Genomic DNA, 14,123 nt, shown 5'->3' with positions numbered 1-14,123 from the left:
CATTCTCATTGACCAAACTTGGATTGTATTTGATTCTTATCGTTGGGGTATAGATAATGCTTATCAAATTTCCACCTTCACACAGTTGTAGAGGCTCACGTGTTAAAAGTGCACTTTGTATCATCCTGGAAATGTGATCTAACCGGCACAATCTTTGAAATATTATCCAGCACACGAGATAATGTTTACAATAGTATTCCTGAAGAAGACAGACCATAAGAATTTTCAACAACTTTATATAAAATGAAACAATAGCTATTGTATTGGTTATATTTAAGATTTATAATATCAATATCATATATATAATAATATAATATAAACACTTTATTGTAGTTGAGAAGATATATTAGATTAAGACATTTATTACTAGGAAATTCTGGAAAAAGTGAAAGTTTGAAAACTTTTTTTTACAAGAGGAAGAAAAAACAACAACTTGAGGATAAGTGAAAGAAAATGAATGAATGGATGATTCGAAGCATTGTGATGGCAAACATTAAACTGAATGGACTTACGGATAGCCGACCGGCGGCCTTTCTGCTAATCATTAGGGATAATAAAAAGTGATGTCAACCAGAGTTACAAAACCCTTTTCCATGGAGTTAGGGCCCAGAAGAGAAACCGCTTGGATCCCAACGGCAGACATGGCCAAGGAAAAGAGCAGACCGACGTGGAGCAGGCAAATAGAGTTCACTCTGGCGGGCGTCGGCTCCGCCGTGGGGCTGGGCAACATTTGGAGATTCCCTTACCTCTGCTTCAGGAGTGGAGGAGGTGAGTAAATAAATAAGAAACTTGCCAAATTTGACTTTACACTAAAACGGATGGATTTGCTCGAATCACTCCACAATAATATCTTTTGAAAATGATCAAATCTTTTTTTTTTCAAGTTTTGAGTCTGCAAATTGTCTTTTTGTAGATTAATTTACAGGTGCATTAACATCAATCCATGAACTTGAATCATTTCCCTGTAGGTGCATTTCTGGTACCATACCTTCTCATGCTGTTTGTTTTGGGGATCCCTCTCCTCCATATGGAGTTGACCGTTGGTCAATACACCAAAAGAGGGCCTGTCCATGCTCTTGAGCAATTCTGCCCTCTTTTAAAAGGTACAACATCCCTTGAGCGATGGCAGTGGTACCGTATTTTCTGCACTATAAGGCGCACCGGATTATAAGGCGCACCTTCAATGAATGGCCCATTTTAAAACTTTGTCCATATATAAAATAATTTGGCCCGCGGGCCGGACTTTGGACACGCCTGCTGTAGTGGCTCGATATTGGTCCATATTTAAGGCGCACCTGATTATAAGGCGCACTTTTGAGAAAACTGGAGGTTTTTCGGTGCGCCTTATAGTGCGGAAAATACGGTACTATTTTATTTCAATCCATATTTCTATCACACAGGTGTCGGAGTAGCATCCGTGGCCATTTCCTTCATCATGTGCACGTACTATAACGTGGTCATTACTTGGGCCCTCTACTACCTATTCAGCTCTTTTCAAGTGCCGCTACCCTGGCAGGGTTGCAACAACACGTGGAACACTCCAAACTGTACAGATCACGCCACAAACAACAGCTACTCGTCGACGGCCAGCCAGGAGTTCTTCAAGTATGTTTTACTGGTTGGGAGAGCAAATTTCCCAAAAGAAACAACATGGAGAACGACGTAACAGTGTTGCGTGAGCTTATCACAGCAGCCATGTGAACGATATCAGTCAAAATGATAGGAGAGGTCACAAATCAATTTTAAGACACTTGTATAAATATTAGTCACCTCTCTTTTGCATGCAATTAAATATATAGACAGTTGTGAGAATATATATAAATATATATATATACACGTGTGAAATACAAATAGTGGTGCTTTGAGATGAGTTTAGTTTTTAACACACATCCCAAAGCATCTTTTCCCATTGAAATAAATAGAAATGCCATTAATCTGCTCCCAAAATGTATAAGAAATGTTAACATACATGCTTCCGTGAAGATATAAGATGCTGCAACAAACAGCGGGAATCGAGGAAGCCGGAGTTGTACGATGGGACCTTATGCTTATTCTCATGCTTGCTTGGATCCTCATCTATCTTTGCATCTTCAAGGGGACCAAATCCACAGGCAAAGTGAGCGGAGTTGACGCAGATGTGAAGCGACGCTTCTTCCAATGACCTTCTTAATATACGTTACAGGTGGTGTACCTCACAGCGTTGCTCCCATATGTCATCCTTATTGCCCTGCTAGTTAATAATGTGCAACTTCCTGGAGCAATTGAGGGTATAAAGTTCTTCATAGTGCCACAATGGGAAAGACTTCTCTCAGTGGAGGTGAGGGAGATTCATTTGTGTGGAAGACTTTGAAGCATATCGAAGAAATTGAAAACGCATCGTCTGCTTGCAGGTTTGGGTGAACGCTGCAGCTCAGATCTTTAACTCCATCGGAATAGGATTTGGTTTCCTCATAGCTATGTCTAGCTATAACTCTTTCAACAATAATATTATTAAGTAAAAGCCTCACTCACCACTCCAATGAGTCCTAGCGTGATATCTTATGAAGATCCTTTTGTGTCTTTTCACACAGGGACACGCTGACCATATCCATCGTCAATTCCCTCACCAGTATTTTGTCAGGTTTTGTTATATTCTCCGCTTTCGGATATATGTCGCATCTGCAGGACATTCCCGTGGCCCAGTTGGCTGTGGATGGTAAGTGAAGAAATAAATCCAGCAATCTTAAATGTCTCAATTAAATTCATTCATTATTTTTGATTTGTTATGTAGGTCCAGGACTCGTTTATGTTGTTTACCCACAAGCTTTTGCCAGTATGCCAGTACCTCAACTATGGGCTGTGATGTTCTTCTGCATGTTGCTTTTTCTTGGAATTGACAGTGAGGTAGACTATCACACACAATATTTCAAATAATAAACATCAGTTAATACCTTTTTTCCATTTGACCAGTTTGCTATGGTTGAAGTGATGGTGACCACTCTGATGGATCAATCCAATCAGCCTCTGCTGAAGTTCTTTAAGAAGAAAGAACTGTTAGTTCTTGCAGTTTGTGGAATCGCTTGTCTTCTTGGAATTCCTAATGTGACGCAGGTAAATGATGTTTTGTTTTTTCCTGGATGTGTTAAATTCACAATTATATTTGACAGAGAATTCATATCTTTGCAGGCAGGGATTTATGTTTTCCAGTTGATGGATCATTACACTGCCATTGTGTCCATCATGTTCCTTGCATTCTTTGAGGTCCTAGGCATTTGTTGGTTTTATGGTCAGTATTAAAAAAAAAAAGTTATTTGATGAATCTGCGCAATCTGAACTCAACTCATTTTGGTATTTAGGTGTGAAACGATTATCTGACAACCTGGAAGAGATGACTGGGAAAAGGCCCAACCTCTTCTTCAGACTGTGTTGGCAAATCATTGCTCCTTTTCTCGTCACTGTAAGTCAGACGATTTGTATTATGTCAATCTGGAGTACAGCCAATACTCAGTGTTTTTTTGTTTTTTTTCGTGGGGGGCAGGTTATCCTCATTTTTTCAATTATCCAGTTCAAACCGGCTCGTTATGAAGCCTACGTCTTCCCTCCCTGGGCTCAAGGGCTCGGCTGGGTCATCGCCATGGCCTCCATGATTTGGATTCCGCTGGGCACCATTCACACATTGTGGGTGCTGCCTGGATCATTTGTGCAGGTGATGTAAATATATTTACTATTCTCCCCCCCCCCCCCACACCTTGAAATATCCAATTGAAATATTCCTTAAGCATATGTTTTTAAATACACTTTCAAAATAGTATAAACACATTAAAAATAATATATTATGAGAGAGAAAGAGAAATGGATAATACAAAAAATATCCCTGTTTAGAGTGAACAAATCCCTTTTTTTTTTTCCAAAACTAAACTTCAATCTCACAGTATATATCGCATCATGTCTAAAGATGTACATAATAAATTGAACCCAAAGCCGTTGCTTTCTGTAGGCCTAACGTGGAATGATAGAGGATTGCAACATTCAATAATCTCTTTCTAATCTCCGCAGTCAAAATGAGGCATCGTTTGAAACTCTCTCCTACTTTCAAATTTACAGTTAAAAACAATCGTATGCGCTGAAAGTGAAATTACCTCCCAAATTAAAAAAAATTTAAAAAAATGGAATTATAACCGCAGCATATTTTTGGCATCAATGTGATTTTAATCAAATATTTATTGTCCTTATCACGATGCTATTGAGTTAATGACAGACAATGGTGCATACTTACAAATTTGTGTTGGGCCTCCATCATAAATAAATAGAGGACTTTAGAAAAGCTCAGTGAGTGAACTGCGGATTATGTTTCTGGCGGTGGATTATTCCATTAATATCATAGTGACGTGAAATTATTCTTTCATCTGCATCGTTCCATAAAATCCTTTGCCATGTTTTGTTTAATTATTTTATTTTATTTAATACTGTAATGAAACAGTGATGGCCTTTGTGTTGCACATGCAAGATATAAAACATTCATTTGGTACTTCCCTCATTGCTCCACAGAGACTAAAGCTGTCCATCACACCATTCGCCCTGAATGACAAATCCAAAATACCGTATTGCGAAAGCGGACGAAGTGAGAGCTGCCCAAACATGGCCGTCATCAGCACCGACGCCATCAGTACGGACTACAAACTGCCAGATGAGACCAATTAAAGAGATTTATTTGCAGTTTTTCTAATTGAGCAAATCAGTGTCAGTTATTATCGACCTATAATGGTACACGGGGGTGTGAATGTAAATATTTCTACTGTTCTGTATTTGTATTTAAGTATTAGATGCATAGTATTTCAAACCACAGTTGACTTCCATGAGCATAAACTTTTATAAATAAAGCGCCAGAGATACATTCAGTGTGGGCAAGTTATTTATTAGGTCAAATGATATGTTTGTGATTAACATGACAAATGTCTGTTATCAGGTACACAGGTCATGCTGCTCTTTTAGCATGTATGGTGTAATAAAAACTTCACAGGGTTCCTTGACATTTTACATGTACAGAGTACGATGATTATAAAGTCTTATGCAGTATAGGCATTGACACTGTCTAGTTTGAATATAGGCAGGCAATAAATGTTAAGTATTTGATAACATCCCACTGAAATGACATACTGTATGTGTGTTTGTGCGTGTGTACATTTACACCTACATATATAGTCCTGTAACCCATCTGTAAATTCTGCGTTTAAATAACTCATCAAAAGTTTATTAACTGAAAGTGCGCGACATAAATTAATGTCATTTCTCGAGTAGAGAACTCGTTTTTATCTGCGGTTTTAATTTAAAATCCATGGTGGGTGTAAAACATAGGTGGAAAAAGGGGCGGGTCATATTGTATAAGTGTATAATGGTAAAAATAAAAATGTCTAACTAATGTTAAACAGAAACTTACCCCTTCTTGCATTGCTATGCTGCCATGACCAGTTGCACCAACTGTGCTTTTCTCCCTACCAATGTCTTTAAAAAAATTACTTTGTGGATAATAGCTGAAATGTACTTCATTTTGTGAAAATGAATACCAGCAATTTGGCGGAAAGTATAAGACAAAGGTACAGTACAAGAATGTTAGAGGGCCATTTTGGAGATGCGCATTATATATTTGACACCTAATTCACACTAATTGCGGAATGGATGTGTTGCACGTACGGAAGATGCAATGCATACGTAACGGATCAGTTCCTAATTAGGCGCGAGTGTGCATTACACTCAAGAAATTACGGTACACACCCAATCATTGGATTGTGGGACACATGCAGACAAAAAAATTGTATCATTAGTATGTTTGCTTAAAGTTAAAATAAAATAAAAAAAAGTGAGTATGTCCATATTGTAAGTCAAGGTGTCAAGCCTTAGAGAATATTAAATAGTTAAATAGACAATACAGTACTTTTTACGGTTATTTTTTTCTATGACAGCAGATCTATCATCAATCAAGTGGTCAAATAATTATAAAAAGAATCCAAAAATTATTAACAGACAATTACCGTTCCAATTTAATTTTCAAATAGATATGTAATATGACTTAAAAAAAAAAAACATATGTGCAGTCAATAGCATAGTCTTCATCTGAAACGATGGTCATATCGATGACCACATAAGCACAGCAAGGACTTTCGAGTCGTCTCAGTTAACAAACAACTGGTGGCTGCGTTCAGTAGTATTTTCATTGTGGTTTTCGTCCACACCCTTCATTTCCTCCATCCAGCCTTTCTTGACTCCTTGCGCTCTTTCTTTTCCCATCCATTTATTATTCCACCCAACTCCTACCCTTGCTCAGCAGAGGTCGCTATTGAGTCACCATGGCTGCTGACTTCTGGGCTCCTTCTGCAGCGTCTGGCTACTGTTTCACTGCTAGGACACCTGCTCAACTGGCCTCATCTGAATATCTCCAATCTGCAGGAAAAAAATGATGATACGTCAATAAACGATACACAAAAGGTGCATTAAAAAAAAAAAAAAAAAAAAAGGGCATTACCTGGACATGAGGAGGGGCACCGAGGACAAATGTGACCGCACGTGCTATATCTTCTGCTTTTAAACACTACAAAAAAAAAAAAAAAGTTAAAGTACTACTACTGGAGATACAAAGGACTTTTTTTTTTTTTTTGGCTTACTTTTATACTCTCGTACACTGAAGCTGCTTTCTCTGGATCATTGTTATGGAGACGGAAGGCAAATTCAGTCTCCACTATCCCGGGGGATATACACTATACGAAAAGGAAAAAAAAGAAATGAAGACTCAACAAAAATCCTGTGCAGTTGAAGAGTTTTGATTTGAAATGTGCTATAATATATATTTTAAAATTACAATTACTCCAGATATTTCACACGTAGCTATCAAAAGAATGTGACCGATATATGAGTGTGTATGAAAATGCAACGGACATTTTTCACCACATAACATGCATTATACACACACTCACAGTGGCTCTGATGTGGGTGTTTGCTTCCCTTAGTTCTTGCCTTATTCCCTCTGTCAAAGCGGTCACTGCGTATTTGGTGGCACAGTAGAAATGCTTGTCAGCACTCGGGACCATTCGATGCCCGCACATACTGCAACAGGAAGAGGAGGACTAACGTACAGTCAAAGTTGAGAATACCCAAAAAAACAAATTCAATACAGCAGATGAAGTGATAAGGATGGATTTGAATCCGTCAACCTCAGAAGTGTGGGGGCCAAATTCCAATTTTACCTGTTAATATTAATGATGTGACCGTCATCCACGTTCCTCTCCTTCATTGATTTGTAAGCCTCACGGGTGCAGATGGACAAGGCTAGGACATTCACCTGTGGTGCAAAAAAAAAAAGAAAATAATTTAAAATAGGAAGAAACTCTCTAATTGCTTCCAATTTTATGGCAATAGTTTTGTCCCAATACTTTTGGTGTGTTTAACAGAGCCTCTTTGTTTCGCTGCCTACCATCATAATTTACGATTTGGACCCTCGCTTGTCAATCTAAGCTTCTCCTGTAGAGACACTGCTGGACGTAAGGTTAAATTCCATCGTGAAGCAAGCTTGGGCAAGGTGACCAAATCGGGTCAGCATGCAGATTAAACCCAAGCTAAAAATAATACACTGGCACTACAGGGTCATTTGGGCTGCCATGACAACAGATGGACCAGCCTTACCAATGCTGGACCCTGGAAACTTTACAGCACGGGGTCCTTTGTGGTCAATGAACCCGAATAGTGGGGTCTAACAAGGGAAATAGTGCAGGCTTTCAAAAGCGGGCCTCCGCTGTGCCAGGGCTGCTCATCCGAGCCAATATTTTTGCATAATCGTGAATCCGCACGTGCCGATCACTCACATCGATCATATTCCTCCAGCCTTCTGTTTTCCCACTGAGCAGAGGTTCGTTGTGCGCCAGCCCGGCGTTGTTGATGCACACGTCGACGCCCTTGTGGAGCGTTTTGATGGCGGAGAACATGGAGAGGATCTCCTCCTCGTTGGAGAGGTCACACTTGTACGGGATTAGTGTGCCGCTGTAACCTGCGCTCTGACATTCCGCTGCCAGCTTCTAAAAGACACAAATTAAAAAAGTACATTGGAAAATATACGACGGCTCATTTGGACTGTTTTTTCCGGGTCGGACGATTGATGTGGCTAACACTGTTTAATGTTGTGGTGTGATGTCACGCTGCATGAGCAGGCAACGTTACAAGCAGGTCAGCTGTCCGTCTAGCGCAGTGGGATTTGGAACAAGCTGACACGGACCCAGCAGCCTGCCAGACATAGCTGCACCAATCACCTGATCTCTAGCTGCTAGTGCCAGAGCCTGACTGAGATGAGATGGAACCATAGCAGGTTAGCATGCTGTGTCGTCAAAAACAATACAGGTACTCGTTTGGTATTATTAGCTATGCTTTGTTAAGCATCCACTGGACTCGGAATTGAAAGTGAAAGCAGGTTGCACGGCCCGATGAAGTCAGATAATTGATATTTTCGAGCATATAGATAATTAAACACCTCATTTCAGACCTGCAGATTTCCTTGCTATCTGTAAGCTGTTTAGCCCGGATTATCCAGAGAAGGGCATTAGCTGAACAGATCTGTGAAAACACCGAAACACTGACAATATTTGTTTCAACTGTAGAGAGTGTGACCTTTGTCACTTTTGACCCCTGGAGGAAGTGGGCCCCCGTAAAGTAAATAGACCATCAGGAGAGAGCGAAAGAAGAAAAGGCCAGGCCGGTATTTTGAGAGCGAGAGAATTAGTTATGTTAGTAAGATTAAAGTCGGCACTCAGCAGAGGAGCAATCTGGCTTTGATTCGCCAGCCAGGCCCACTCGAGTTGCCTTATCGAAACCTAACGGGGTCAAAGGTGAGCTGTGGACTGTTAGCTTTGCCATTATGTGGATAATTAAGTCATTGTCATTCACAGCAAGTAAAAGGTTTAAAGGTTGAACAAGATGGGTTTATAGCACTATGCTTGGCAAAGTCTAATCAAGATGAGAAGATAAGCAGGTATCTGGAAAGCCTTGGTTATGTTTATAATGGAAAAAAGGGGGTACAGCAAGCCCTACAACATGGCGCCGTCCACTCGAGGACATATGGGTTGGTCATCGACTCATCCTGTGCTAAGTGCAGTGTGAAAGGGAGCGTACCGTATTTTCCGCACTATAAGGTGCCCATTTTAAAACTTTGTCCATATATAAGGCGCACCGGATTATAAGGCGCACCTTCAATGAATGGCCCATTTCAAAACTTTATCTATATATGAAATATATACATTTGTCCCGCGGGCCGGACTTTGGACACGCCTGCTGTAGTGGCTCAATATTCGTCCATATATAAGGCGCACCTGATTAAAAGGCGCACTGTCGGCTTTTGAGAAAATTACAGGTTTTTAGGTGCGCCTTATAGTGCGGAAAATACGGTATATGAGATAGTGGGTGTCTTCTAACAGACAGCGAAGTAAGTTTGTATTTTCCCCCAAACAAAGTTCTGATGAATCAGGGAGACCAAGCAACATGGAACATCTGTGTCAGCAGTAGGATCAACGATGAGAGCGGGCCTTTATTCGTATGTTCACACGGTAATCGTGTGACATAAATGCTTCTTTTGTTTGTAGTAGAGACATGCTGAAGCTTGAAGTCCACTTGTGATCCTTTGCATGCATCACATGCCTCATCCAACTCAGGTGGTTGACATTTTTGGGCTCTTTTCAAAGTTTCTTCTCACTGGAACTTTTTAAATCATTCTCACACCATAAATTGATTATAAAAATGAAAGTGTATTGATGCTAGCTATAATCTCTCATTGTAAGCCTGACTGCTAGCAATAATGCCCACCACTAGCATGTAATATGATACCATCAAGCTTAAGTAGCTTGTAATATAGCGGCTCTACCTTCCCTGATCAAGAACATACTAGTGTGCACATGGATAAAGTGTCTTCAACAAGACAGAACATGAATCGCTCCAACTATTATAGCAGGAGGCCCAACCGGGGAGCGTTGAGTCCAGTAAACCTTGAAAAGTGATAAGAGGGGACAGCACAGCGGTGGTGCAAGAAAGGGGGGGGGGGCCTCATAGGGGTCACCGGGCTGTCCAGCCTCATTGACCTCATGAGATTACGGCAAACAACTGATGAAAGCCACCACCGACAAATGATCCGCCCGACCAGGGGTGTGAAACTCATTTTTGTAGTCAGCGTTTCCCTCGTTTCCCCTACACAACAAACTAGTTTTGAAATTACAGATTAGTAAAAAACTGTTCAAATATTTTAAAAAGATGAATGGTAATTAAAAATTGCTAGCAATATCTATTTTTTTTTTTTAAAGTGAAGACAATTTGGAATTTTAGTATTGACACATGTAGTTGATGCACAATTTGTCTTCGCGGGCCACATAAAATGATGTGGCGGGCCGTATTTGGCCCCCGGGCCTTGTGTTTGACACCTATGCTCTAGATAATACAGTAAGGAGAATAATAGGAAGTGAAGGGAAGTCATCTCCTCCTTCTTCAAACGCAAGGACACATGATGGATTCTTATTGGTTGGATTTATTGACTCAACGCTCAAATGGAAAACATGTTAGTGGAAAAGCATTGGAACGATAAAAACACCAGCAGAGTGTGTAAGAGTAAAAAAAAAAAGTAAAGCGGTCTGACCTGATCCGCTTCAAATGCTTTCCGGAATGAAATGTATTTATTGTGTAATCAAAAAGATGGACAGTCCAAATGACAACATGAGGTATTCGGAAAAAAAGAAATCTGGGCAATTACGTAATAACACAGTAACAAAATGCCTGACAATATTGACTTTATCACTTCAAGTATTTGGGTCAAGGTTAAAAATAGAAACAAGATACTGTACTTAAAAAAAACAAGCGTTTTCACCACCAAGATTAAAACTAGCCCCAAATTAATCCCAATGTTAAAAAAAAATGAATGGATCAGCATTCTCCTTAATAAACTACTCTTAAGTTCAAATGTTAAGAACAGATTTTGTGATAATTATATTTACACTACATGTCGCTAGGTAAGCAGGTATCATAAACATACGGGCTATGCCGGTCATAAGGATTGCGGGTGTTCAAGCACTTTACAATCGCAAGTCCAAGAGCAGCACTGTCACACACACATCAAAACAAACAGGCCGAGTCCTCCAAATGCATATTGAGCAGAAAGCAGACTTGCTCGCTTTGCAATTTCATGAAGCTTTCAATCAATTGGGCCTACTTTAAAACCTCGGAGGAAAGAATCGTACTCTAACCATCTATCCGTCTTGCACTGGTCTATCTAGTTCATGTGAAAGTGGATTGTTGCTACTTGGATGCAACCTCATCGCTCTCATTCCTGCAGAAAGCCCATAGCGACCACGTCCCCCCCCCCCCCACCCCTTACTGTGTGTACTCCAAAAAGTCTTATTTGTTTCTGAGTTCACACCAAATTAGGCCAAACTACACAATCTACATTCACATCTGCTCCTTTCTAATACAGTAAGAACAAGAATGTCTTTATTCCTAGCCGTGAAAGAAATACACACCAAAAGGAAGTCAAGAACAATTGCTCAGTGACAGATACTTGCATCCCCCCCCCCCCCCACTTGCTCTGGCACGGACGACTACAGCCCAGTTGACACAGCGGCTAGCGTACAATACTAGCTTTGTCTTACATCTCACAAGAACAAAGCTCCCATCAAATAGAAGTGATAACAATTGATCACTCATCCTGCTATTGATTGCTATTGCATCATATTTAGGTCTTTCCTGACCCCGAATGATTAAATAACTTTGGAAGAATGATTTGCACAAAGAACGATTTCTTATTTGACATGCAAGCGACCTTGTTGGAGGGTTCCACAAGTACACGACGGAAGCAATGAGGTTAACTATTGACAGAAGACGACATGTGACTAAAGTAAGAATGACGGTGAGTAGTCGATTGCGTAAGTCGCACTCACTGTGGGCATGTACAGGCGCGTTGTTAAGTTAGGAAACATGTTTGCTTGTCAACAACACAACTTCACACGATTGAATAGTCAATTGTTGACTTCTTGTTACGATTGAGAATAAAGACCGGACAAAATGCAGATTGGTCCAGACTCACATGACCATATAAAATAAGACACAAATGCATTTGTACTACACATGCACGTTGTGTAGTTGACCTGTTGCGCGCCACTGATAGAGCTAAAACAGTTTAAGACAGAGGGAGGCTTAATTATTGGCTGACAAGATAAGGAAGGTGCAGTGCCTTATGGCCTAGTGGGAGGTGCGAGAATGTCTGCGTCATGAAGATAACACTATTATTAACAGAAAATAATAAAGAACAGTTAAAGAGTTAACCTAATCATCTGGGTATTTTATTCTAATAATCAAAGGGAATTTTACCTCAGAAATGTCACATTTGTTTGCTCCAGATTTCAATGTTGAAGCAATTTTTATTTAAAAAAAAATATATTGTTTAAAAATAAAAAAATAAAAAGAATAAATTTGAAAATACTTTTCATAGCTTTGCCACGTTTTGTTTCATGATATGAATTAAAGAGGCGAAATCCACTCATTTTTATCCATCTCAGGGGGCGGCCATTTTACCACTTGCTGTCAACTGAAAATGACATCACAAACTGTGACGTCATTAACACTTGACAGCAAGCTCAGGGGACATGGAATGCCATATATTAATAATAAAATTACATAACCACAACAAAGTAAAGGATAGCTATAGTTTCAAAACATTTTTACATTGATTTCAAAAGGGTTTTACTGAGAGGAAAAATAATGCTTCATTTTTAAAAGTGAATACAATTTGCAATGTTGGTACATATTTTAGGAAGAGGGCCAAATCTGGCTCCTCGGCCTTCAGCATGATTTAAAGACCTGAATAAACCTAACATGTGTGTATGGAATGTAGCAGAAAGTCAGTGGACCTAAAGAAACCCAAAACAAGGAGTGGGAGAACATGCACAAGTGATAAACAGTAAACACCAGTTCACTCTTCCATCCATGCATAAAACGATCGATTGCTGTAATACTTGATAGTGGTGGACGCAGCTTAGCAGACTTCACCACCTTTCTGAAGGATAACAGAGAAAAGTGGACATCAATGTGGACATTGCTCAACTCCTTCTTCTTGTGACCTCACTGCAGAAGATTGCCCAAATGCTCTCACCAAGACTTGAACACATTAGCATCGTGGTGCCAAATAACATTTGGGTGCTACCTCATTTCTCTCAGTAAGAACATAGTACTGGGGTGTTTCTAATATTCTGATTCTCTCTATCTATATTGTAGGTAAACAAACTACATGGATGGACATCTCGATAGACTTGACAGATAGATCGATATAGGGTTTTGAATGTAAAATAAGAAATAGCATTAAAATGTTTTATCTATTGAAATTGTCGCATGAAAGCCCCCATCCCGCACGATTTTTCGCCCTTATCATCAAACGTTAGCTTAAGTTGTAAAGCTAATGTTAGCAAGCAGGTTACGTGCATTAGCTGATATATTACACCGCATTGCACTAATGCTATGAGGCAACTCACGCGTTGCATGATAGCCGATGATGGAAGTGAAATTACCTCGATTTTATCGACGTTCCTGGCACATCCGACTACCTTCATGCCTTGTTGGACGAGTGCCCGGGCCACAGCCGCTCCAATGCCCACTGAGGCTCCGGTCACCAGGGCCACTCTGCCTTTCCACCGCTCCATCGCCAACAACGAAAGCGGGATACGAACCGTCGGGTTTTCGCTTTGCTTGCGACGATACTGCGGTTAAATGTACAACGCCTTCGATTTCTAGGATGCTTCAAGCTCCTGCCTCAGAGTACGCAGCATCCGAAGGCGCGGTAGCACTGGTGCGTAAAGGTAGCTCCATGCGCTCCTTTGGATGACATGAGTCTTGATGGTGTTAAATGTTTGCTCCACCACGTCGCCGCCCACTTTCTTTCAGCGATCCGCTCCCTCGCTCAACAGCTTTAAAATGTTTCTTACGCCACCTAGCGGGATTGCAAAAATTGCAAGGACAGTGTGCCAAATGTATCCTCTCCACTTGAACTGAAAATGGATCAATTAATTCCGTTTACAATTAGCATTTTTAATACAACCACTCCCCCTAATTCACTGAATCATATTTTTATTAAGGTGAAT

General features: G+C 40.2%; 2 protein-coding genes across 2 annotated transcripts; one reads left to right on the top strand and one right to left on the bottom strand.

The window, feature by feature from the left end:
• Positions 1 to 538: 538 nt before the first annotated feature.
• si:ch211-283g2.1 (sodium- and chloride-dependent GABA transporter ine) lies at positions 539 to 4,877 on the top strand. Its single transcript, XM_037268824.1, has 13 exons — positions 539 to 768; positions 969 to 1,103; positions 1,401 to 1,605; positions 1,984 to 2,116; positions 2,183 to 2,317; positions 2,391 to 2,494; positions 2,571 to 2,695; positions 2,771 to 2,883; positions 2,950 to 3,090; positions 3,166 to 3,265; positions 3,336 to 3,436; positions 3,518 to 3,685; positions 4,528 to 4,877. The coding sequence occupies exons 1-13, from the start codon at positions 564 to 566 to the stop codon at positions 4,678 to 4,680; spliced, it is 1,818 nt and encodes a 605-aa protein (XP_037124719.1). The 5' UTR covers positions 539 to 563; the 3' UTR covers positions 4,681 to 4,877.
• A 935-nt stretch (positions 4,878 to 5,812) lies between these two features.
• On the bottom strand, positions 5,813 to 13,920 carry dhrs11a (dehydrogenase/reductase (SDR family) member 11a). Its single transcript, XM_037268828.1, has 7 exons — positions 13,554 to 13,920; positions 7,833 to 8,042; positions 7,218 to 7,312; positions 6,948 to 7,077; positions 6,639 to 6,731; positions 6,500 to 6,565; positions 5,813 to 6,417 (listed from the first exon to the last, which is right to left on the bottom strand). Exons 1-7 carry the CDS (start codon positions 13,683 to 13,685, stop codon positions 6,376 to 6,378), a joined length of 768 nt encoding a protein of 255 aa, XP_037124723.1. The 5' UTR covers positions 13,686 to 13,920; the 3' UTR covers positions 5,813 to 6,375.
• Between the last annotated feature and the right edge of the window lie 203 nt (positions 13,921 to 14,123).

Source organism: Syngnathus acus, chromosome 14 (assembly GCF_901709675.1).
Source record: "Syngnathus acus chromosome 14, fSynAcu1.2, whole genome shotgun sequence".
NCBI lineage: Eukaryota > Metazoa > Chordata > Actinopteri > Syngnathiformes > Syngnathidae > Syngnathus > Syngnathus acus.
Note: the sequence above shows the minus strand (reverse complement) of the source record. Positions and strands in the feature narration are given on the sequence as shown.